Source organism: Melanerpes formicivorus, unplaced genomic scaffold, assembly GCF_026170545.1.
Source record: "Melanerpes formicivorus ecotype bairdi unplaced genomic scaffold, bMelFor1.0.p_v2 SCAF_7, whole genome shotgun sequence".
Taxonomy (NCBI): Eukaryota; Metazoa; Chordata; class Aves; order Piciformes; family Picidae; genus Melanerpes; species Melanerpes formicivorus.
The window spans coordinates 12,153,933-12,179,497 of record NW_027142359.1 but is presented as its reverse complement, the minus strand read 5'-3'; the positions used below and the strand labels follow the sequence as shown (position 1 = coordinate 12,179,497).

The 25,565-nt window shown below is 39.5% G+C and overlaps 2 protein-coding genes across 10 annotated transcripts in view; one reads left to right on the top strand and one right to left on the bottom strand.

Annotated features, from left to right (window-relative positions):
* Positions 1 to 729: 729 nt before the first annotated feature.
* Positions 730 to 9,215, bottom strand: EXTL2 (exostosin like glycosyltransferase 2). 9 transcript variants are annotated; one of them, XM_068141025.1, is made up of 6 exons: positions 8,613 to 9,215; positions 7,426 to 7,481; positions 6,906 to 6,978; positions 5,310 to 5,737; positions 3,914 to 3,984; positions 730 to 3,332 (listed from the first exon to the last, which is right to left on the bottom strand). In XM_068141025.1, exons 3-6 carry the CDS (start codon positions 6,908 to 6,910, stop codon positions 2,841 to 2,843), a joined length of 996 nt encoding a protein of 331 aa, XP_067997126.1. In that variant the 5' UTR covers positions 6,911 to 6,978; positions 7,426 to 7,481; positions 8,613 to 9,215; the 3' UTR covers positions 730 to 2,840. The 9 variants fall into 9 exon arrangements, 7 of the variants coding, with proteins under 7 accessions (XP_067997126.1, XP_067997128.1, XP_067997127.1 ...); XM_068141027.1 differs by having other exon boundaries at positions 6,906 to 6,975; XM_068141026.1 differs by lacking the exon at positions 8,613 to 9,215 and adding an exon at positions 8,348 to 8,592.
* Positions 9,216 to 9,320: 105 nt separating this feature from the next.
* The window catches only part of SLC30A7 (solute carrier family 30 member 7), a 29,421-nt gene continuing 13,176 nt past the window's right edge, over positions 9,321 to 25,565 (top strand). Inside the window, exons 1-8 of the mRNA XM_068141022.1 lie at positions 9,321 to 9,509; positions 9,688 to 9,789; positions 14,074 to 14,187; positions 15,587 to 15,674; positions 17,252 to 17,378; positions 18,266 to 18,421; positions 19,740 to 19,790; positions 22,018 to 22,153. Of these exons, the coding sequence (XP_067997123.1) occupies positions 9,430 to 9,509; positions 9,688 to 9,789; positions 14,074 to 14,187; positions 15,587 to 15,674; positions 17,252 to 17,378; positions 18,266 to 18,421; positions 19,740 to 19,790; positions 22,018 to 22,153 (854 nt within the window). The 5' untranslated portion in view covers positions 9,321 to 9,429. The remainder of the gene's footprint in view (positions 9,510 to 9,687; positions 9,790 to 14,073; positions 14,188 to 15,586; positions 15,675 to 17,251; positions 17,379 to 18,265; positions 18,422 to 19,739; positions 19,791 to 22,017; positions 22,154 to 25,565) is intronic.

The following is a 25,565-nucleotide window of genomic DNA, read 5'->3' as shown; positions in this document are numbered from 1 at the left end:
TTTTTTTTTTTTTTCCCCAGTTCTAGTATTGCATGTTATAGCCTTTAGTACAATTATCTAATAAATTTCACCTTATGTTAGCTTTAAGAATGTTTTTCACCTCATACAATTTTGGTTTTATAATTCCAGTTACTGTTCTTAACATTGGATATGAAGTATCAGGGCTATAGTGACATCTTGTGGCATTTTTTTAACTGCAGGTAAAATGATGCAATAGGACTGTAATAAGAGTGCTTCTTTACGACTATTTCCTGATTTTTTTCCACAAGAATTTGGAAATGTATCTTTTACATATAGAACATTAAGAGGTGGTGATGAATCTGTTTAGACTCCAAAATGACACCTATGTTATCTTTTAGAAGAAATCATCATGAGTATTATTTAATATAAATCCTCAGTAATAGATTTCATTAAATAATCTTGAGGCACTGTCATAACCATCGAGGAATAAACAGTTAGCAGGCTTTAAAAAAAATAAACAAAACCCTTTTGGTTCCCTTTTGACTTTTCTTTGCTATATAAGACTAACTGCTTAAGTCTGTGGTTGTGGATGCTTTTTGTTTTTTTTCTCCCCTGCATGAGTGGGCCTTACCTAAATCAAGTGAGTGTATGTCACAACAAGTACTTTTGGTTTTTTTATTGCTGGTCATCTGTTTGAAAACTGTGAGCTCACATTAAACATCTAACACTGAAAAACCTGCTCAATAATCTAAAAATAAATACATTACATTTGTTACATGTATTTTATTTGACAATGGGACAAATAAAATTTACCACTATAATAAAAACTTGTTCTGTTAGTTCTTTCACTGATACAGAGGAACAACAACAAAAACCCCATCAAAACACAAACAAAACAACCCGACAAAAAGCCAGCAACCCAAAGCAACTCCTCCCCCCACAACAAAGAACCCAAACTATGATCTGGCTGAGCTGACAGTTCATTTCACATTTTAGACATTAAATAACATCTGTGCCTCTTCACAATTCCAGTTAATACTGCACAGAACAGAAGTTGCAGACCAGTAAGTAAATGAAATGCAGTAAATGACCACTAGCGAAGTTGCATTTCTGGAAAGATCACAGACCTGTTTGTATACTAGTTATCACTAGAGCACAGTAATTAAAATCTACTTTTCACTATTACAACACAATTAAGCAGACTTTACATCGCCATGTTAATATTTTGCTCTTTAAATTTTACAAAATGACCAGGAAGACTTCACTGAGCAGAAACTCACACTCAGAATCAGCCCTGCTGCAATGAATACATCATTTTTCAATCACTTTTTGTTTAGCTAACTTAATTACCAAAAATACACAAATAGCATCTGCACAAATGGTGTATTATTGGTACTAGCAGTTATTGATTATCAATAGATGGTTTTGAACTGATACTAAGAATCAATTAAAAACTGATGTAGATGAAAATCTACTGTGGATGCCAGATTTGATTCCTCTGTGTGATGCAGGAAAACCACTGTCTTTTGTACCTTCCTCTGTACCACAAAAGTTCTGTAACTGCAAAGGCAAAGGTATGTCTGGTGTTAACATGTTTCCAGAACTAGAGTCCTGATCTAACAGAAGCTGTTAGTAATAGCTATTTTTTGCTATAGATGAAGCTAGGGAATTCAAATACTGGCAACAATCCAAACCCTAACAAATACCACTGCTTTTGAAAACACTTCTTTTATAATGCTCTACCTCTTCGCTGCACATTTTAATTCTGTTGACATAGCCACCAAAAAAGAAGCTGAAAGGAACCAAAAAGTCAAGTAAATACTCATTTGAAAGAGCAGTTAAAAACCAGCAGACCTGTAGTATTACAAAATGTACATTCTATAATAAATGTAGAATAGGTTGCTCTTGCTAGGAATTGTAAATAAGACTTTTTTTTAAGTGAGGATTTTCTTGGGCATGTTTTTGTAACAATGTACATGCAAAATATCAAAATAAAACTAATTATACAAGTACTTAAGAGAGTAGCAACATCACATCTATTTCTTCTGGTTGCTTAGGCAATTTTCCTATTTCCCATATTTGTGTTTCTTACATTCCCAATAGCTTTTACCTTTCAGCTGCTTGCAGTGTTTTGGCAAGTATAGGCAAATTAGTAACAGGAAAAAAGCCATCTCATTTTCCACTGTCTTAGCAGTAGTAGACATTGTAGGCAATGGTGAGGTACTCTTTTTCTAGCTTGCTTTCACAGCAGCTTCAGGAACATCTCGGTATACAGAATAGCTTATATACAAACTTCAGAGGGGTTCTGTACAGGAGCCTAGAAGCCTGGCCAACAGTTTACTGTAGTGCTTCTATAGTTTCATTGGGAACTGGCTAGGAGGAGATGAGGAGAGGTGGGGGAAGGCAAGGAGGCATCTCAACATATAGCTATTAAAATATGCTTAGACTTCATTTGACTATGTATTTTAAAAAAACAAAGAAACACAAACAACTCAAAACATAAGCACTGAAAGGTAGGAGTGCGTTTCTGTCTGCACGTTTCTGCCTAATTAGTAGTAACAGATTTTTCAGGTTTTAAGGAAAGAGGATGATTTTATCACAGCTAACATTAGCATATGTTCTATTAGCATATATTCTTTAACATTAGCATATATTCTTTAAGTTTTCACAAAACTTACCTTGGAAAACCAGTAAGGAAAGGAAAGGGGAAAAAAAAAAAAAAAAAGGGCAACAAAAAAAAACCAACCAACCATAAAATGCCCATAAAACGCAATATGGAAAAAATTCAGGATGGCCAAGATGCAGCCGCTTTCTCTCCTCGAACTCAGTACAATTCACTTGAGTTTTGTTTAACAATCTAACTCCTCAAATTCATTGGCTTACATTTTATTTTTGTGATTGGCATAATTAGGGAAACCAAACTGAGAAATCATGATATTAGAATATTTTAAAGGCATGCCATCATAAATATTAACCAGTTTATTTACACAATAAGATCTCTGTAACAAGTGCTCTGCTCGGTGCCACATTCCAGAATAGCCACTGTTCGTGTCTTTTTCTAAATTTCTAATATCAACCGGCTTCACAAATACTCCTGAAGGCTTTCCAGTATGCTTTGATACCAGAAAATTCATGGCAATATCATCACAATTTTGAGTTTCATCTATTAAGGTGTAAACAGCTTCTGGCTGTCTTTGAAAGTCTTCTAAATACCCACTATGAAAAAATGCTGCACCGATAAGAACCATAGAATACTGATCTCCATTTCCAAATCCAGGGTTCTGCAATTCAAAGCTGCCATAACTGTATACACCTGAAGGAGTAGAAATGTGCTTTCTTGGAACAAATCCAACTATATGCTCTGGAAATTGCTGAAAGAGAAAAAAGAAATTTTAAAAATCAAATTGAGCCCAGCCCATAAGATGAAATAAAAATGTCTGTTAAGTATTTCATAAGAGAGTTTTATGCTTTTTTTAGGAGGAGTACAAGATTGTCAGGAAAGAATGAAACTGTATCAGCATAGATACTGCAATGAAGTAAGTTTTACAAAACTGACGCAATCTGCCTCATTCCACATCACGTAGTCCCAAGAAACATCTATTCACAATTTGCAGCTGTGAATCAGGCACTAGAAGTTTGCAGACAACCCCTCTTAGAAAGAAAACCTCCATACGCTTTTGTTTTGCAGTCCACTATCAATTGAAATAAATTCAGTAGTCCACAACTTCAGTGTTAAGTACAAGGGTTAAAAACTTGGAAGTTATCGATTGCAGGGATAGCTACTACTGAAGGATATTTTTGCAATTTCTACTGTTCAATGCTTCAATTCTAAAATATAACTATGCAGCTAGAAAATCAGTGGTAAAACATTATGATTTCATATTGCTGTTGTCAAAAACATTAATCTCAATTGTAACTCACAAATGCTGCTTGCTGGGGTGCAAAACATTACCTGCCAAACGGAAAAGGCAAAAGCAAGGTCATGAGCACTGACTAGTGTATCATCATCCATCATTAACACAGCTGAAGGAAGAAAAAGGAAAAAAAAAAGAGCAACTTATCAAAAGAATAAACAGGTGAGGCACAGTATTTGACAAGTTAGCTGTCACACTTCTGTAACTGTGAAGCTGAATTGCAAAACTCAATTCCAACTAAGAAAACATATTTAGACTTTAAAGCTAAAGGAAGTTCATAGCTTTGTGGTAACCAGAAGCAAACCTACATTTTATATTATTTGCCAGGTTGCAACAGAACTCGGCAACCTTTGACCATCTGGATATGCGTTGGAAAATTTGAGACAGTTTGGCAAAGCTGCTTCAATTTCTCCTAATCTTGTGTGAAAACAACCAAAATAGAGTTAGATACCATTCTTTAGTGTATGAGATGTATAAAGGATTCTTAGTACAAATTTTTACCCATCTCCTCAAGACATGCAAGTTTTAAATAAGCCAGCTGAATAAACTGCACAGGCAACATTCAGTACAATTAACTAGAGGATTAACTACAGAATCTTTAGGCAAAACTATCCAGAAGTGGAAAAAGGATATTCTTAGACCAAAACTCCAAATGCATTAAAGCTTTTTAAGTCAGCATAAATCCTATTACAGTAAATAAAAGACTTGGGAAGTTGAATTTTCTAGTGTCTTCCTCAAAGTCATGGGATATGAGAAGCAAGGCATGTTAGGAAGGGGGCAGTAAACAGAATTACCTTCACTAATCAATGAGTAAGGTCAGGTCTGTAATGCAACATATGGGTTTTTTTTCCACTTGAAACAAACAGGACTTATTGTTGTGCTTCTCCTGCAAAGAGCTTAGGAAGAATCTTTAGATGAATAGTCGAAAGACTGGGGAAAATACTCTTAAAAAGGATGTACAATTTGAAATAGAAAGCCAGACAGTGAGGCAGAGGAGTTTCTCTGAAGAGAAAAACATGCTTGAGAACTTATGTCTTGAAATGAATTATTAAATAAATTCTTTTGTCAGACAACTTATGTCCATATTTTTGCAGAGACTGAAAAAATACATGCACTGTGAATTTCAGTTTATAAAGAGAAGCTGAACTACCTGTGTTTGCCTGACAAAGGAAATTCAGAACAGACAGCTGCAAAAGCCAAATGCATTTGACATCACTCTTTTTTTCCCCTTACTCTTAATTCACAGCCTCAGCCCTGCTGGTGGTAGTGTGCCTCTGATATCATAGCATAGATTTCTTTTGCATTGCCTACATTCTATTAAGTGGCTCTGCAGATCCATGGATTCATTATGTAGTATTAACGCAAGCCATCTCTTTTAATATTCACATTTGAGGTGTGAAAATAGTGATAGTAGAAATACGAACTGATGATTACCTTTTGTTTCCAGCTCAGGGAAATTCTGAAGTCTATTCCTCATGCGATTTACAGTTTGAACTTTAAAGACAACAGGGACAGGATGAGGCCCCAAGGAATTCCACATTTCCTCTGGTATCTTCTCACCAATGTTGTTCCATACAACAATTACTTTATGTAGGTGGGGGATGGCTTGATAATGATTTAGAAGTTTTAGCAGCAAGTCAGTTCTATTATATGTCTGCATAATAAGAGTAAATGAATCCAAGAGAGACTGACTCTGGGGTTTTGGTTCCCTTCTCAGATTGGGCATTTTGTCATCTTTGATATTGGGAAGCAAAGCTGTTAAAGCACCTGCCACAAGAAGCAAGACAACGATCACCACAGAAGTGAAGCGTAGTAGGCGGATTCCCATAACTCTTCCTGGAAGCTTACACAAGTGAAAATACCTTTAAAATAAGTAACAGGAAAGGGAAAGTCATTAATCCCACATATAGGTATCTCCCTTACTTGAGCCATGCTCCCACAAGTAGCTTAAGTAAACAAATAAAGAGGACTTTAGGATTTGGGCCAATTACTTTCAACTGTCAACACACACACGTATTGTAGTCTGCTTCTAATGCTTATTTTTTTGGCTTAACTTTGAATTTTGCTTTGTGAAAATTAATTTAGAGTGAATTCTCTGACTCTAGATTGTTCATTATCTCTTATTTTCTCATACATATCTCACCAAACCTACCCATCTTAAAATAGGAAGCAAGTTTGTATAGAGTATATTATTCAATGCTGAAGCTATGCCTTGGCTGGGAAGTAAAAGGGAGAGAAAGTGCCTCTCAAGAGTTCTGGCAGAAGTGAAGAAGTAAAACACTCTTCATTTTTCCAATGCCCAAGGACCATACACAGATGGAACAATCATTATCACCAATCTGCTGGACATTTTGTCAATAGCTTGTATATTGGCTTGATAATAGTTCTTAACATGGAAAATACAATTCTGATTATACTGATACTGGAAGACAAGTGGAGCAAATGAAATATGCCAAATTGAGTAAGGTAGGGGTACAGCAACATCAGTAACAACTGGTCTGCTAAACCCAAAGCTCAGCAGAAACTGGAAATGCTAGGTGCTATGTATCAGCTAACTCGGGAAGCAGCCTTAGCATAAATTTCTGGATCCTCCTGATTTTGGACCTAAACAGATCTGCTTAAAAAGCAAATCCTACAAAGGTAGGTAGCATTCCCAGTTCTCCAGACACTTATAAACTGTAAACTCAGCTAGATCCAGCAGCCACTGCATTCCATAGTTTGCATCTCGAATGATGTGTCATCCACATCTGTTCTTCCCACTTTTCCTGCAAGATTAGCATGAATACAAGATGAATAGTCTAAGCTTACTACTAAACAATTACTTGTTTGCACACATTATTTATATTACTCCATTAGTAATTTTGGAATTCTGATCAAAAGAACTGATCCAGGACAGCTCCAAATACAGTCTCTCAAACAAAATGTAAATTTTTCACAGAACTTTTGATGACTTTTTTTCCTCACAGTACATATACCATGCTTAAAAACATGAATATAAATTATTTTAGTCTACAAAACCTCTCGACTCACCTCATTGTTGCCAAGTAGAATTGTATTTCCCCCTTTGTTTTTACAGGACAGTTGTTTGTGGTCTTTGAATCTGCTGGAAATTAAAGGGACTTTGTAACTGAAGACCAACAGTTACCCCATATGCTATCCAGCATTCAAGAAAATGTTCCTCTCAATCACTGACCAATGTACACAGTCTCAGCAATTATCCAATCCCTTTTCCGTTTGCTCAGTTGTATAATTGTCTTTACTTTTCAATGAACACTCGGGAAAGAAATGATTAGACCAATTGGTTAGACAGAAAAACACAGCATGTTTTTCTGCTTGTAACACTGCTGCTTTGTACCAATGCAATGTCTAGGTCTTCCATCCTTAAGGTCAACTACAAAGATAAAAGTAGGTCTACAGAATCTGTCTATTCTTTTGTTCACTAAGCACTACTGAAATACATATTTGGCTACCACAGCCAGGTAATTGGTCCCAAGTAATTATTTTTTTTTTCTGGCTCCTGCCTTTCACACTGTCTTTTCACTAAGCTTACCAGTTGTGTTAGAGGTTTAAGATACAGCATTTTGTTCTTGTCATCTTGTTTGGCAGCTTGGCAGAAAGGAAAGCAAATACAAGGGTAAGCACATAAAGGAACAAGGCACAAGATGCAGGTCAGAAACTTAAGAAATTGGTTTCTGTTAAAGCTCCTAGGTTGTTGCAGGGATTTTTGTTCCATTAAAACTTGTTGAACAAAGAAAGGATTTTTTAATTGTTGATTTAGGAATGGTAATATAAAAGTTTAGAAAGAAGAAACTGGTATTTAATAATTGAATCTACACGAATTTTAAGTAATTAGTTTAAAATTATTTATTGAAAGTACAGAACTGCCAGTTTGTGTATATACCAATCAGAATATGTCCACACATACATGTCTTCCCAAATCTGAGTTCCGATTTTACCACTGCCTTATCTTGTGAGGCTGGAGAGATCATTGAAACTGTTTCTAGAAACGAATTACTTGTTTTGGTTCCTTCGTTTTACAGTTGTAAACAATCATGCCTGACTTTTAAAAGTAATTGGGAGTAGTAGCTATTCAGCATTTCAGAGGTCTGCCATATCTTGGTCATACGTGCTTTTAAAAAGGTCGACCTTAGATTTTCCTTCCCTAGTTGCAACGATACTTATCACTACTACCTAATATTAATCTAGTTAAAATTTAAAAGCCCACTTAAGATGAAAATATCTAGCTATTAAGATGGAAATACCTATGTGTTACCGTGGAAATAAGACTTCCTGGCTTGCCATACATTCTTGCATTTACTCAATTGTGTACAATGGGCTGTGGTGACAAATAAAGATATTATAATTTTATTTAATATAAATACCCACACAAATCTTTCCAGTAAGAAAGTGCCCACTACTTTTGCCAATAAAGTTATCAAATTGAAACGCAAGATTGACCTAACAATTCTTACAGTACCGCCTGTAGAGATCAGTTCTTCAAAACAAAATTGATGAAAATAAAAACACGATGTCAAAATACATCATTTTATCCTCATTCCAAGAAAAAGTCTTCTGAACAGGATCCTCTCTTTCCGCGAGCAGCACCTCATCGCAACACTTTGCAGCAATCACATGGAGTCACGCAGCAGAAGCGCTCAGCCTCCCCTCCCGGGCAGGGCACGCCGTGCCCCCGCACACCGCCCACACCAGCCGACCCTCACGCACGATTTCGCTCACGTTCAGGAGGGGGCCAGTAGAGTCCCTCGCTTCCAGCGCTGGGCTGACCTTCCGAGCGAGCGAGGCTGCAGGACGCACGGCAAGACAGCGCAGGGGAGAGGAGATGCCTACCCGGCACCCCGCGGCTCGGCCCGCCCGCGCAGGCCGCTCCAGTGACTCAGGGGCGGCTCAGAGAGGACCGCCACAGCGCTACAGCGGCGCTGCCGTACTCCGCTTCCTGTGGGGCGTCCCTCCGTTTCCTCCCAGCAGGCCCCGGTTTGTAGTTCGGGGTCCTACCGCGGGCAGGGGGCTTGCCCCACCGCGCGGCTCCGCCATCTGTACCCGGCACACAGCTCCCTCGAGCGTGGCATTGCACCACAGCCGGCCGCCGGGTCTGGGCCACCACCCCACACCCGCACCGAGGGCTGCCGCAGCAGCCCTAGGAGCACCAGGCATCGTAAACAGAACGCTGGCGGCAGACCCAGAACAGACGGGAATTCACACTCTGGGGTGTGCTTTGGTTTCTGTTTGCACCGGGCAGCTCCCATTCAGCTCCGCGTGAGCAAAGCCCCAGCAACACCAGAGGCAGGCAGCACCCGCCTACGACCCCAGCCCTGCCCCTTCGCGCCAGGAGACCCGGACGCCGCACCGCCCACCACCCCAGCCCTGCCTCCTCCGCGCCACGGGACCCAGACGCCGCGCCTCCACGGCCCGTGTGCCGTCACGGCGCAGGCCGGAAGTGTGATTGGCGTGGGGGCCGGCCACGGGGGAGTGTTCCCGGCCCGCTTCGCTTGCCTGCTCTGCCGGCGGCGCACGCCGCGGCCTCGGTGCCGGGAAGATGTTACCCCTTTCCATCAAGGACGATGAGTATAAGCCGCCCAGGCTCAACCTGCTCAGGAAGGTGTCGGGCTGGTTCAGGTGAGCGGCCCAAGGGGAGACCGGACGGGAGCAGCAGGGGCCGGGGCCGAGGCCGAGTCCTCGCGGAGGGACTAGGGAAGGCTGATGCCGAGGGTGCCTGGGCTGCTCGGCGAGCGCGTCCGGCCTTCCGCCGCTGCTGTACCGGCGGCCGGTGACTCGCTGTGTGCTCCGTGCGCAGGTCCATCCTGGCGGACAAGACCTCTCGCAACCTCTTCTTCTTCCTCTGCCTCAATCTCTCCTTCGCCTTCGTGGAGCTGCTCTACGGCATCTGGAGTAACAGGTACCGAGGCGGGGGCTACGGGGCGGGAGCAACGCGGAGCGCGCAGGAAGCGGCAGCTCCAGCCGCGGCCAGTGCCACGTCTCCCTTTAGACGGGGCCGGGCCGCCGCGGGCTGGGGCCGTGCATCCCGATCTCCTTGCCCGCCATCCGGAGGGGCCTGTCGGCAGAGCCTTGAGGGTTGCGGGAGAGCTTCCCCAGACTAGGAGCGCTCTCTAGATAGTGACCGGCTCAGTTATCCCTTCATCCAGACCCCAACAACTCAGAGGGGAGGCGCTTCGGCTTGGCCACTCAGTTCGGCTCATTTAGGGAATGATCTTTGAAACTGGTGCTGCTCGCCTCTTTGCTGAGGAGCAAGCTTGTCTTTTGCGTGAGTTATAGACCTGGTGGCTTTAACCGTTTCATCCTGTTGCATGCCACAGAGATCCTTTGCTTCGTTTGTTAGATCACAAAATCCAGCACTGCACCAGACATCCATGTGTCCGAGTAATAAACAGTAATTACACATCATGATGTAGCTAAGTGGTACATTAGGTAGCACATAAACGTAAACGGTGGAAAAAGATGGGGAACTTGACTAAATTGCTACTGAAAATTTTATAGTAAATTTAAGCAGAAGCGCAAAATAACTTTAGTATTGATGTATGGTGTACATACAGGTAGAAACCAGACAATGGTAGTTGTACTTCAGTCATTCTTGATAGAATTATTTTAAGGTGGTATTTCAGTCGAAGTTAATACTGAAGTTTGAAGTGGACAGGCATGGATATGCCTTTTAAGCCCAACAGTGTGTCCTTCCACTGTAGCCTTAAAGAAGCCTTTATCAAAAGGTGGATTATGGACACACACTACTGGGACTCTTAAGAGTGTTCAGCGAAAGCAGCAATGTGGATTTGGAAATAGTTGCATACTGCTGTTTATAATTTTTCTCTAAATCTCTCAAAGTACCATAAAGTTCTTAACCTTGATTACAGTAATTGTTGCAGCACTGGAGAAAGCACACTGTCCTGGCCATGTGCAGATCATCTGGGATGTGCTTTGGTTTGGCTTTGATGTGATTCACTTTGCAAGTGTATGAGGATTATTGAATGTGTAGCCTATTTATTCAAGTATAGGTATTTTTTTAGTAGCTCAGAATATGCAAATGTTTTTCTCAGTGGTTGAGGTAGAGGTTTATGTTTGTATGTGTTTTAATATCTTAATTTTAAGCATCATCATTTTCACTTAGTGTGACCAGAAATTAAATCTATAGTAGAAAAAGTCCTGTATATGAGATAATTAAAATCAGAAGAAAATCAGAATCAGAGATAATTAAAATCAGAAACAGGAGTGATGCTTGCTGGAAGTTTGTCACTGAAGAGTTGGGCTTAAAGGACCAGTAGTGTTAAGTATCTTCATCAATGGCATAGATAGTGGGAGCGAGTGTACGCTTGGGAAGTATTCAGACAGCATTAAGCGGAGTGGTGCAGTTGACTCACCAGAGGGAAGGGATGTCATCCAGAGGGACCTGTGCATACTTGAGAAATGAGCCCATGTGAACCTCACGAGGCTAAACAAGGTCAAGTGAAAGGTCCTGTGCTTGGATTGGAGCAATCTCTGGTATCAGTACAGGCTGAGGGATGAAGAGATCATCATGAGCAGCTCTACAGAATAGGACTCGGGGGTACTGGTGGGTGAAAAGCTGGGCACAAGCCGACGATACGTACTTATAACCCAGAAGACACGGTGGTGATTCTGCTGCTCTAATCTGCTCTGGTTAGACCTCACCTGGAGCAGTGTCCAGATCTGGGGACCCCAACACTAATACATGAACCTGTTGGAGTAGGTTCAAAGAAGGGCCATGAAGATGATCAAGGTGCTGGAGCACCTCCTGTATGAGGACAGACTGAGAGATGGGTTTATTCAGTCTGGTGCAGAGAAGGCTCCAAGGAGATTCTTGGTGGCCTTCCAGTACTTAATGAGGATTCACAGGAATGATGAAAAGGGACTCTTTATCAGGGAGTACAGTGATAGGGCAAGGGTTAACAGTTTTACACTGAAAGAATGTAGATGTAGATTAGATACTATGGAGAAAATCTTTATGTGAGAGTGGCTCTAGAATTGATTGCTCAGGCACATGGTAGAGGCTTCCTACCTAGAAACATTCAAGGTCATGCTGGACAGGGCTCTTAGCAACCCGATCAGTTAAAGATGTCCCAGTCATTGCAGGGGAGTAGATGATCTTTAAAGGTCCCTTCCAAGCCAAAGCATTCTATAAAAATTGTTTTTGGGTTTGAAGACAACAGCTCCTTTGCTCTCCACATGAGAGATGCAGGAATAGAATATTTTAAAAGGGGATTTTCTGTATTATCTTGGAGCACTTCTTCATTCCACTGTGGCTTATCTTGGGTATGGCCAGTGCCTGAGGGTATGCCATGAATTCTGTTTAGTGTTCTAGATAATGTCAGTGAGCATAAGGTAGCAAGGCTAACTGGCTGCTGTGATTATTTAGGTGATTCTTCCAATGGCTTCCACAGACTTTTTAATTACGGTCCTGAAAACTGCACTTTTATTAATTTAAATTTAAGCAGGTGGCTGTCAGTTCTTTGACAAAGATTTGATTTTAAAACAAGAATATCTGATTTCAGCCCCTAAAATTTTATCAACAAGTTCTGAAAATCTTCAGGGTATTTTTTGTTTGTTTAAATTCTTCTTAATTCTCCTTAGATTTTGTTTGCCAGTTAAGTTGTTTCCTGAACTCACATAAATGACAAAAATACTGTCTTGTCCTCTTTACAAATACTCTGGTGTGTTGTTTTTACACAAATGGCAGAGCTGGAGATGGTATTTTGTTAGCTGAGAGCTTGTTTAACATTGGAATCTGCAACTTAGGCTGTTCTGTTTTAAATTGCTATTATGTGCATAATTAGTCAATTTGGTATTGAAGTTATTGAATCAGTTACAGAGGCATGCTCGTTTAGACACGAGGTGTTTGAGTACAGGGTTTCTACTAGATTATACTCTGGGTGATGTGTTCTTGCGTACATCCCAGTGTTGCTGGTGTTTCCTTTAGTAATCACTAAGTATCCAGGTTTTTTTAAGGTCTAATTAATTTACAAGTGATTTTTAAGAAAACCTTCATACTAAATCAGGTATGTTGTCATGGGCATATGTTGTCAAATTTTTGGGCAACTTTGTTTTGCTTGATTCACTCCTTTCTTTTACTGCAGACATTAAAGAATTCTTGAACAATTTTCATTGTTGTGTGGGAACTCTTCCAGAAGAGTATCAAGCTGAGAATGGGTTTGAGAATATAGCTTTTGGACATGCTCAGTGCCATCACTATGGTGGTGTTGGTAGTCTTCAGCAGAACAATCTTAGTGTCACTGCACTAGTCAACCTCTCTCTCTATATATATGATGCATGTAAGATGTACTCAAAAGTAACACATATTTAACACAATCTCTTTAACTAGCTATGTGTTCTGGGTTAACACAGCCTGCTCTCTCAAGCCCCTCTCTGTCCACACAGACGGGAGGGGAAATAACAGAGAAACCCTCAGAGTTGAGATGAGGAGTTCAATGAGATAATATGCTGCACAGTTACCTTAACGAAAGAAGCAGCAGCAGCAAAGGCCAGCAATAAAATGGTTTCCCCCCCAAGCACACAAAAGCCAGCCCAGTGTAAAAGACCAACATCACAAAACCAGAAGCTGCAGCCGAACAGGAAGTCTCTCATGTTACAATGTGAACTTCACGCCCCATGATACCTTGCTTCAGCCAGCACTTTCGTTTCAGAGCTGGCGTGACAGCAGCATCTTATTGAATGCACAGCAGCAGGTTTAACTCAAAACTTGGCAATGTGAAATACGGATTCTACAAACTTATGTGGGGTTGATATTTAAAGGCAACTTCTGTGTATATGCTTTTCCTGCTGAATTTGCTTATACAGTTAAAGGATAATTAGAAATATAAGAACCTATACCTGCCACTAGAATGATGTTAGCAAGACATGCATCTGTGGGTATGTACTCCAGGGACTTTGGTTTGTGTCAATGGAAACCACCTGCCGCTACCACCAAAGTCTTATGTTAGGAGAGAGGTTTTTTGCCACTCTTCTAAAGTGCCTTCCCTAAGCTGGCAAAAGCATTCCTGTCATCTTACCTTTAGTGGTGATCTAGTGTGGACAGCTTAGACACACAGCATATTCTGCTAATGTGTAAAAAGTGAAGCGCTGGGGTTTTTCATACTCAGCATGTAGCATATAGAACATAACAATTTTTAATATTTTTTTTTCTGTTTTTTTCCAGTTTAGGGCTAATATCAGATTCTTTTCACATGTTTTTTGACTGTACTGCTTTATTGGCTGGATTAGCAGCTTCCGTTATTTCAAAATGGAGGTCAAACGATGCTTTCTCATATGGGTAAGAAACTTTAGGCTGTTAACTTAATGTATTTTAGCAAATGTTTAGGTGGTAATTTTTCACTGTATGAATAAAACCTTTTTTTGCAGAACATGGAAAAGCTATGTTGAAAGTGTGTTTTTTTAAGGTGAGTTGTGTAAACCTTTAATATCCCCTTAGAAATAGTAAAACTATGAAGACATTGCATTTGGGGAACAGGTTTATAACATCTGAGGTCTCTGTGATCATACAAGTGGAAACAAGATGCACAGCAGAAAGTTGTCCTGTATTGTCTGGGCACCAGCTGAGTAAGAGCAGCTGCATTATGAGTTTGTCCTCACAGTGCAGTGAGATGCCTTGCAGGGAACCTCAGTCTGCTGGTGCCTCATACCTGTTTCGGAGTAGAAGGTTACAAATGAAAGGAGCTAAGTCTCAGTGATGCTGTGCCTGGGGTTGTAAATCATGCTTCTCAGAACCAGCAGGATTCAACAGCTGTGGCTGCCATTAGCAGATCCTCAAGGCTGAGGTATGTCATCCCATACCACCTTTCTGGGCTATAGCTGCTGCATCTGATTCTGTTTGAAGGGCACTTGGTTCTGTTGCACATTGCAGTTGAACCCTGTAAAACAGTATTGGTGGTACCATGTTGTTAATTGCTAATACTGATTAATTAATGACAAATTATCTGTAACATGGGTTGCTGCATTACTGACCTGAATGTCAGCCTTTAGCTTCAGCTGTCTTGCCTAAGCATGGATCATGTAGTTAAGGTGGAAACTTACGGTGCCTAGAAATCAGTTTAGGAAGAATTGATTGCACCATTGCAGTGAAAGCAGCATTTGTATTAATTATTGCTCTGGCTTAAAACGGCTGCAGTTCCATTTATTAAAGAACAGCCACAGTTCAGTCTGATGTGTGCTGCACTGGAATTACATGTGATTCTAACCCAGCTGTTTCTGTTTTTAAAAAAATTACCAGCTAAAATAATTAATTTCTACTTTAAACTTTTATTTAAACCCCCCCTGCTAGAGGAAAATCGAACTGCTGTATAGCAGTTTGATGTTAAACAGAACTCTGCACTAGCGGACACTGGTTACATCTTGTGTGCTCATCTTTGCATCTTCCAAACATGCCATAACTGTCAGTAGAGGTGATCTTAAATGGGAAGATTTTGATGTTTTCTTTCATCTAGATCAGGTAATGGCTGATCTGGTTCAGATGACTTCTGTCGACATACAACATAATGAATTTCATCTACATACCTGTAGTTTATATACTGCATGTTCAATTTAGCAAATCCTTCTGTAATACATGTACTGGAAAACTGGAATATTGTACCCTAGTCACTAAGTTCCACTTCTAATTTGCAGCATTTAAATGAGAGTGGTAATATCTGCTGTTGCCATTTTCTTTCTTGCAGGTATGTTCGAGCAGAAGTACTTGCTGGTTTTGTAAATGGTTTATTCCTCATCTTCACAGCATTCTTTATTTTTTCTGAAGGTGTTGAGGTATGTTATGAAGTCAACTGCACTGTCAATTGTCATATTTCTATTTGCAGAGCATATTTAATAGGGATAAAATTATTGAAATTGCGTTCAAAATTGGTTAGAAATCTGATTTGAACAGTGAATAGGCTTCTGAAATTGCTAGTTTATGACACAAAAGCCCAGATTTTTCAGTATATCTGCATTAGCTTCTTAAATAGTGCATTTTGATTGTGTGTAGAGCTTTTGTGAGATTTACCCTGTCTTATTTTCTGCCAGCTAAGTATGTCATAGAAAGATCTTCTCATTGTTAAAAGACAGATGAGGCCAAAAAACAATGTCTAAAACTAGTCATTCAGAAGAGCAAAGTTAGTCACAAGAAATGAAAAGTTGAACCTTCTCATTAAAGCAAGCATCTTATCTTCCAAGTCTTGAAGTCTGATGTAAACAGGAATTAGTAATAGCTTTAACATTTAAAGGGCACTTTTGGTAATTTTTTTAACAAGATGATTCAGGTAATAATTTCAAGGCAAAAATTCAGGCATCAAATGCACCTGCACTAAAATGAGGTAGGACTAAGAGTATGATTCCTAACTGACTCTGATCAGTTTGCTTTTACCTTTTAATGGGAGATAACATTATTTAGACTTGTAGTTCAGAGTACATTCCAGTGAGTTTTGCTTAATAGAGATCTGGGAATACCTTTCAGAAATACATCTATATGCTGGGCTGAAATTGTGTGAAAGCTCAGGGAAACTTTAATTCTAGAAACAGCAACAAAACTTACTAGAAAAATTAAAACTACTACTGGCAGGGTCAAGGTTAACGTTGAAAGTTTGTTCTTTTCCTACTGGTCTTAGTTCCCATACTGAATATACCCTTTGCTTGTATGGTGACTTCTTTTCCCTCTGTCACTTAAAATTTTTACGTGTAGTGGAAGTTTAATTGTTTGGCTGTTGCCTGTACCTTTCATCCCTGAGGCCAGATAATGAATATTTCTCTGCAGTGCCAACAGTAATTTACACTCTTCAACACGTAGCTGCAGATGCAAAATGTTAGCCCTACAATGTGTTATTAAAAAAATAACTTCCAAAGAAAGTAAGGGGAAAAGCATTTTTAAAAATCAGTCTCTGTTTTAGAAGCTCTGAAAAATGCTACAATTTCTGCTCAGTCTTCATTTGCTTCACCTCCCACCCTTCTGAGGAGAAAGGAAGAACTGGCATTATAGATTCTTGGAAGGTTTTTGGATGACTCCAGCAATCTACACAGTACAACAAACTTGAGTGTTTTTATGTGGGGTTGAGCACATCCCACAGTATGATGAAATCTTATGGGAAAAGTAAGCTAGGCTATCAGAATAGTCTGTGACACTTTCAGAACTGGAATAATGACATTTCAACTTCAGACAGTAAGAAGTAGTGTGTGTATCATCCCAAAACCTGGAAGTCCTGAGTTAATTTCTAATTATGTCTGTATGAGAACACTCCTGGATCTAAGCAGTTTTTTCAGTGCCTTTCAGTAATGTAAAGAGATTGTAAAACTACATTTGCTTCTTGGTTTGTTGGGTTTTGATGGTTTTTGGTTTTTTTCTTTTTTTTTAGAGAGCTCTTGAGCCTCCTGATGTGCATCATGAGAGACTTCTTCCTGTTTCTATACTAGGATTCATAGTAAATCTTATAGGAATATTTGTTTTTCAACATGGAGGTCATGGGCATTCACATGGCTCTGGTAGGATGTCTATACATTTTTAGTACTGTTTCCTTTCTTGGTACCCTGTGTTCCAGGACCTTAAAAGGCTCCAATGGGAACCCCAGGATTAAATTTTAGTATGTATTTGGTGGCAGTCCTAACCAAATGTCTATGTGACTCCTTGCTGTATTGAGTGCTGTGTTTTATTACTAGCCCAAATATGTCACTGTTGCACTTGTCATGTTAGTGTCCATTACTTGGAAGTCCTAGAAGTACAGAATCTGCTTTCTGCAATATGCAGTCTTCTGCACCTTAATGGAAATATTTACAGAGTATCTTTTGGCCAAAATTAAGCTGGAGTTAAGTGAGGTCTTGGTTGGAAAATTTACAAAACTGTGTCTGAACCAAATTCTAAGTATGGGATGGTTCAGCTTCAGGTGCTTCTCAGCTTAATATATTTTGAATTTAAGTGAAGAATTTATTTGCCTTAATATATTCAGTAAATATTGGGGTGTGCAAAGTGAATTGCTATCTCTTTCAGCTTAACACAGAAACTGGTATAGACTGGTTGAAGAAAACAGTCTGGTCTTTAAGGAGCAATTTAAGCTTGAGTTGTCAAGGTGTGAGCAACAGCCAATTTCTAGTTTCTTAGATATTTTTTATGTGCTCCTATCTAATGATGTGTACTGAGAGAGCAGCTCAACTTGTCTCGGAAGTGGGACTTCTCAAATCCGGTATGTATTTTATGTGGCATCACATCATAGGTTTAGGTGATAAGCAGCTTGTGTTAATTTTCTTCACTTACTTAAAGCCATACTTTAGGATCACCCAAAAGATGAATAGATGTCGAGTAGCTTTGCAAGAGATGTAAGCATACTTTCATTCAATGCTTGAATTTATCCTCTGACAATGATATTTGTTTATAGGGCATGAACACAGTCATTCTCTATTTAATGGTGGTCTCAGCCATGGACACAGTCATGGAGGCCATGGTCACAGCCATGAACACAAACATGCCCACGGGCACACTCACGATCATGATCATGGCCACGGCCACTCTCATGGTCAGAATTATTGTCACGGTAAGTACTTCATTAACATCATAGAGCATTTTAACTTCCAATCTGCTCTTAATGATTTACTGAAAAAAGAAGAGAGGGTGCTGGCAGCGTGTCACAAGCATACGTGGAAGTAGTTTCACTAGACGTGTGGTATGCTACACCACCGCCATGGTCTGCAGCTCCTTTGGGTATGTGCTGTTTCACTTGCAGTGTGTTCACAGTTACTTTCTAAAGGTTTTGCTTTACCTAATGTTTTTTTTTAATGTTCACCACAATGTTATGGGCTGCCAAAAGATGAAACAGATGTATGCTGCAGCAACATGATGAGTTACTTCATGTTCTGTTTCAGTCTTCCATTACAATCAATATACAAAGTTCAGTTGCTTTGCTGGTGTCCTCTGAATAATTTTACAGATCAAGATATTAGGGAAGGTTAAGAAGTTTATTGTTTAAGAAGTTTTTAAGAAGTTTAAGAGGTTTGTGGTCTCAAATACAAGATTTTTTTCCCTGTCTTGTGCAGTCATAATCCGCTTTAAAGCGGGTTAAGAAAAAAGATACTTGGTATCCGAGCTACTCTTCAATCTTTCCTGTATAGGTTGTCAATCTGTGAAGAGACATCCATGAAAAACATGATCAGTAGCCTTCACTATGGGAGAAGCATCAGTGTGGTCATTACCTATTTGAAACAATGCAAATCAAAGCCTTATTTGTAGTGCAGAGTTGTCACTCCTCTCTGCCTAAGCTAAAAAGTAGAATCTAATGTAATTGAAAATACACATATTCAGAATGAACAATAGTGTGGTAAATTGCAGACAGAAGGTGACAAAGAATATAAAAATATTTGCTTGTCCCTTCCTTGCTATTTAGTAAAAAATTAGTGCTTGTTTTCCAAGTGCTCTCCTGGAAGTTTGGTTGGAAAGGTATCCCCATGCCCCCCCACATCAGTGGGACAAGTGTTTTGTGCAATGTTATATTCAAATCAACTTTTGTATGAATTATTATGCATCTTCACTACAATTCATTTGCTATCTTTAGCTTTTAAAATATCTTTCTGATGTATTCCACAGAGGCACTAACCTGCTAGGATTTGGGGGTTTTTACTTAGTTTTTCCTTCTCCAGGTCTTACCCTTGTTGTTTTATATGAGGTATAAATCCTTGCTTAAGTGAAACATTTCTGCTTAGCAAATATGTTTGTATTTATATTGTTTATTAACTAGACTAAAAGGTAGTCCATTGTGAACAGTTTTTCTGTTCAAGACATTTCAGAAAGAAAGATTATGGAATATACCATTAGAGAAAACACTGTGTGGGTTAATGTGCCAATAATTGCTTTCACAGATGACCATTCTCTTGAGGGGATGGCTGGATCCAGCAAACAGATTTTACAAGGTATGATGACAATAAGTTTTCTGGTTTTACTATAGTCTGCCTGCCCGGGACTGTTGTCACACAGGTGGTTTAGAGGATGCCTTGGGGTTTAGCATTAGAAAGACATGAAGTTTTTCTTCCACTGTAAACAGAGCAGTGCCGTGCCCATTGCATGGCTAGGCATTGAGACATGCACTGAAGTGTAAATGAGTAAAAGTGTAAAAGGGAGATCTGAATAGCTGGGGTTCAGCTTCTGTTACTGATGCTGAAAAAGTCAAATAATGGAAATCTAAGAAAGAATAGTTAAAAGCAGAAACCTAAGGAGCCTAATTGCAGTGTATGCTCTGGAAACTGAGAAATGGTATTATTAAGGTAGAGTGTATTTGAAAAATACGGGTTGATGTAACTGTTAAAGGGTACCTGAGCTTAAAACTTGTATTTCATTGAGCTATCTATCACAGTTGATCTAGACCAGATGGTAGTTCACTCTAAATTGCTTGAAGAAGGAGTGTTAGAATCCATGATCTTCCTGGACATTAGTGTAAATAAATTACTGGTAATTTAGATGTAATTTTTGAGCTTGGGTTTTTGTTTTGTTTTCTGTTGTGGTTTTGTTGTTGTTGTCTTTTAAAATTTTTCTAAGAGTTCAAAAGTTAAAGGGAGAAAATGATCTAAGTAATTATTTGGCATACCCAAATGTCTATGCTCTTGTCTCTTTCTGAATGACTTTCTGGCTTGTTTGTAGTCCTCAAAAAGGAACATTTCTGACCTCTCAGAATGTATAGTGTGCCATATTACATACATGTTCAGTACTTCAGTGAAAAAGGTTGGAAAGTTGGTCTTTCCATGAAAAGCCCATACTGACTGAAACATAGGAAGGAGACTCCGTTTTGTATAGGTATAATTTTTCAATACTGTGGTGGGTTGGCTCCGTCAGGCTACTAAGTACATATAGGCTGCTCACTCACTTCTGCAGTGGGACAAGGAAGAGAATTAGAATAAAAACTTAGGAACTACTCTTGGATTGAGATAAAGATAGTTTAGTAACTGAAGGAAAAAAATCCACCATAAATACCCCAAAACAACACCCAAAAAAATCAGACCCCACCATCACCAGAACAAAACTCCCAGACCAAACAAACACCCCACATACACTCCTGCAAAGTGATGCTCACCACCTCCCACCAGAGGAAATCTTGGAGCAGCAACTAATTTGGAAGAACAATGCCCCAGTTTTATTGCTGTGTGTGGAATTACATGGTATGGAACGTTCCCTCTGGTCCATTTAGATCAGCTGGCTTGGCTATGTGCACTTCCAGCATTGTGCCTTTCAGCATCTCGCCCACCTCAGCCTGCTTGCTGTGGGATCAGTGAGAAACAAGACCTTGATGCTGTGCAAGCAGTTTGGCAATAGCTAAAACAGCAGTGCATTATCAACAGAGTTTTAGTCACAAATCTGAAACATAGCATCGTGCAGGCTGCTATAGAGAAAGTTGACCTTTCTTCCAGCCACACCCAATACAAATGTAGACTTGTCAAAATCATGGAGGAGTTGATTTATAGTTGTGTTGTGAGAAGGGATTATCTTAGTCTGGAGAATTGTAATCAAAAAGAAGTTGTTTCTGAATGACTGTTCCTGTCATTGCCAGTAGAGAGCTCCAAAGCCTAAATTTTAGCTATCTACAAAGTGCCTGTTTTCTGCACCTTTTGAAGTAGTCTGTTGCTCTTCAAAGTAAGAGTAAAGCTGTTAATGTTTGCAGTATTGTTTAAATCTCAAAATTATTTGTCTTGAATTCCTTCGGCAAATAACTTCTACAAGATACCATCCCAAAAAAATGACCATCTTTGAAAGCTTTACAGAGCCATTTCTGGTAACAGTCTTTCCATTTTATACAGTCTTTATCATTATAGGCATCAGAGAACATGAGTTTCTTTGCTGTAATATAGGTGGGTATTTAATAGAGGGCGGGGGGGAAATTAGCTACATCCCTTTATCACTGCTTCAGTTGATAGCCATGTGATGAAATACCCCTTACTGCTGCTCAGAAAATAAATTCTTCAGATGCTCTATATACTATAAATCTGTTGAAATCATGCCATTACTTTCTGTGTATTTGACCAAAAACTGACCATAAATTTTACAAGCATAAATTGCATTACCTGGTTCTTGCAGTTCTCTGTAAACTGTGAACTACTCCCTTAGCATAAAGAGTACACTGTTGTAGTGATATCAATTAATCTCTTGCAGGTGTATTTCTACACATCGTTGCAGACACGCTCGGAAGTATTGGTGTAATCATATCTGCAATACTGATGCAGAACTACGGTCTAATGATAGCAGATCCTATTTGTTCAATGCTGATAGCACTACTTATAGGTGTAAGGTAAGCAGTGCTGTCACTGATGTTTGGTAGTATTTTTGCTGCTAGTCAAAGCTCAAATTACAGCTTAGAAGAATTTTGCTTGTGATGTGAATGACTTGGGATGTTTACTTTTCTTCCAAGAGCAATATATTATGTTTGCTCTGTATATTCTGGTATATTCTTACCTGAGCTGTCTGTCTTCTCCTTTTATACAGTTACAACTTTTGTTCTTAAAACTTCTTAAAATTTTACCCTGTTTGCATAGTACTACAAAAATGTCTTTTGAGTTCATACAAGAAAGCTTCCCCTCTGTATTTAGTACACACTTATATAAACCAATGTACTCCAGTAAATGGAGCAGAATGGCTTCAGGGCAGCAGAGTTGAGCCTGCTGGCAAAGGATGTGCCTCCTTGTCCTTGATGAATCAAGGCTGGTAAACTTCATGTTTGTTTTTTTTTTCCTTAGTGAGAACTGTCTTTTCTATTTGTATTCTGACACTTCGTTATTCCTTTGTAAGATTTGATGGAAACATTGTGAGTAGTTCTGGGCTTTCCTGGTTGTTGCTTACCAAGATGCCTGTAAATGTGAAGCTATTTGGACTATACTGGACAAGCAGGCATTTCATTCAGTGATTGCTGGTACTGAGGCTTTTCTGGCAGCAGTTTCAATGGTGGCATAGGGCAGAGTGCCACAACTCCAGTTACAACCAAATAACCGAACACCTTTGTCTCTTCAGCAGCAGTGAATGTCGCCTAATTCACTCCAGCTACTGAGGCTTGCGCTGTATATGGCATGTTTATATCATGTGCACAGTGTCACAGAGTTAGTGATGTGAATCTCCCTGTTCATTACAGTAAGGCAACATGCTTCAGGCACTAATATGCCCAAAAAAATCTATGTGCTAGAGATTACTGTGAAGTTACTCCTTTAATATGTAAGCATAGTGTGCTAGAGATTACTGTGAAGTTACTCCTTTAATATGTAAGCATAGTATTTTCATTTAGACCTCTTGTCATTTCATAAAGAACAAATTATTACAAACAAATCCCATTACTGAAATCTCAAAAAGAGACAAAGAAAATGTGCAGGTGGCCAAGGAGGAAGAAATTTACTGAGATCACAGTTGAGTAAATCATGAGTTTACATACACTTTTTATTTTAACTGTGTGTCTGGCTTTGTGTACAGCAAAGAACACATGGAGAGTTGGTCAGAAAATACCATGCAAATGAGAATTAGGGTTTTTTCCCTTCCATTTGTAGAGGTTGGAAGAAGACTATCTCACATAATAAAAGTTTTATAATAAAACTGTTTATAAGCCAGAGTTGGGAGGAACTGACTGAACTACTGACTGTTGCTCTGTGTTGCTTCTGTGATCCTCCACTGAGGCAACTCTGAGGTGACATACTCTCTGCCAAACTCCTTGCACAGAACAGTCTGGCTGCACAGTGAAAATCGAGGATGGAATTCTTCTGAGTTTGTCTTCACTGACGAATAAATACAATTTAAAGCTTAGTGGAAGCAGAAATAGGGTGGATCTTACTAGAGACTGACTGTCTGCATCACAGTAAAAGCCTGCCTTCAGTAGAATTCTATAGAAATAGTGTCAGTACCTTTTGCATCTTGTGCTTTAAAATTTACCTTTTTGGAGGAAGAAAAATAGCCCACATATTACTGTTCTGATTTGGAGAAGCAAAGGCATGAAGTCAGACACTTGGCAAGTTTTGTTATTTTTTTAACTTGCTGTAGAATGTTGTTTTCTTCATTTATGTATTTATCTGTTGAGTCTTGACAAGCAGGGGAGTTGGTAGTTTGTGGTTTCTCAGTCAGATGATTAGCTTTTAAAATCTCTGCATCATAAATCTATGGCATGTTCTGAAAGGTGAAGCTGGTGTGGATAGGGGTTTGTAGGTCTTGAGTAGTCCTGGATGCTACCAGTGATATCTGATGATTCTTTCTTTGGTTGCTTTCTGTGCTCTTGCAATTGTCTTTTTAATTATGAAGCATAAATAGGGCATACTTAAAATGGATGAGTCTGTTTTGCTGGCATTTTGTTTCAAGTCTCTTGGTTTTTAAATGCATGGCTGTTCAGTAGTTATTCAGGATGATGCTTTTTGAGGTTTTTATAAGTTGTTTTCCTCATAATTTAATGTGCCTAGATTAATAAATAATTTCTCAAATCTCCAAACAGCATTTAATATTTAAAACTGAATGTTCATTTCTTTTTAGCCTTAGGAGTCTAAGCTGTATTCTAAAATGGTGAAGCAGTTTTAGTGTTTTAACCAGCTATGTGAGATCAATCATCAAGCAAAAGCCACAGTTCCCATATAGAGCAAAAAGTTTGTCCAAAACCACTGTTGGAGGCAGATGTTTCTAGAAAGACACTGTAGACTAAATATGATACTAGAGTGGATAGGGCATGCAGGCTACATATTAAGTGGACAACAAAATAAGGCAATTTAGTCATGTAGCGAAGTTTTTTCCATGGGTTATGTAATTTCTAAATAAAGTGTAGGGCTGCTTGAACATGATACAATATGAAAAAGCTTTGGGGGAGGCCATACTTGTAGGGTTTGGGGCATAAAAGTATTTTAAAAATTACTTTTTAAGATGAAGGACTTTGAAGGGATGTTCTGTAGCAGAACTCCCCCAAACTAGCATATGGTCATTGGTCGTGCCTTTCATTGCTAAATGGCCTGCACTGCTTTCATTTACAGGGTACTTGGCAGGCTTGCTTGAGAACCAGAGTACTACATTGTTATGAAAACAGGCAATTTAAAATTGGAAAAGTAAATTTTAAACCTGTGTTCCTTGTCTTAAGTCTGCAGTCTGATTAAAATTGCCATTGCCTAGTATAAAAAAAATTATTAAAGTTCTGAAATAAGCTGACAATCTTGGCACTGCAGATGTGGATGGTGGCTGGAAAAAGAAGTATTTTGAAATCACAGAAAACATCCGGTTGGAAGAGACCTCCAAGCTCATCCAGTCAAACCGTCAACCCAACACTGAAGGATTAACACTAAACCATGTCCCTAAGCACCAGCTCTACACACTACTTAAATGCCTCCAGGAATGGTGACTCCAGCACTGCCCTGGGCAGCCTGTTCCAATGTACAAGAACACTTCCAGTGCAAAAGTATTTCCTGAGATCCAGCCTGATCCTCCCCTGGTGCAGCTTGAAACAATTTCCTCTGGTCCTGTCTCCTGAGACCAAGAAGAGGCTGCCCCCTCCTCGCTCCAATCTCCCTTCAGGGAGTTGTAGAGAGCCATAAGGTCTCCCCTCAGCCTCCTCTTCTCCAGACTGAACAACCCAGGCTCCCTCAGATGCTCCTCATAGGCCAGGTGCTCCAGGCCATTCATGAGCCTCATTGCCCTTCTCTGAACATGCTCCAGAACCTCAATGTCCCTCTGTAGTGAGGGGCTCAGAGCTGAAC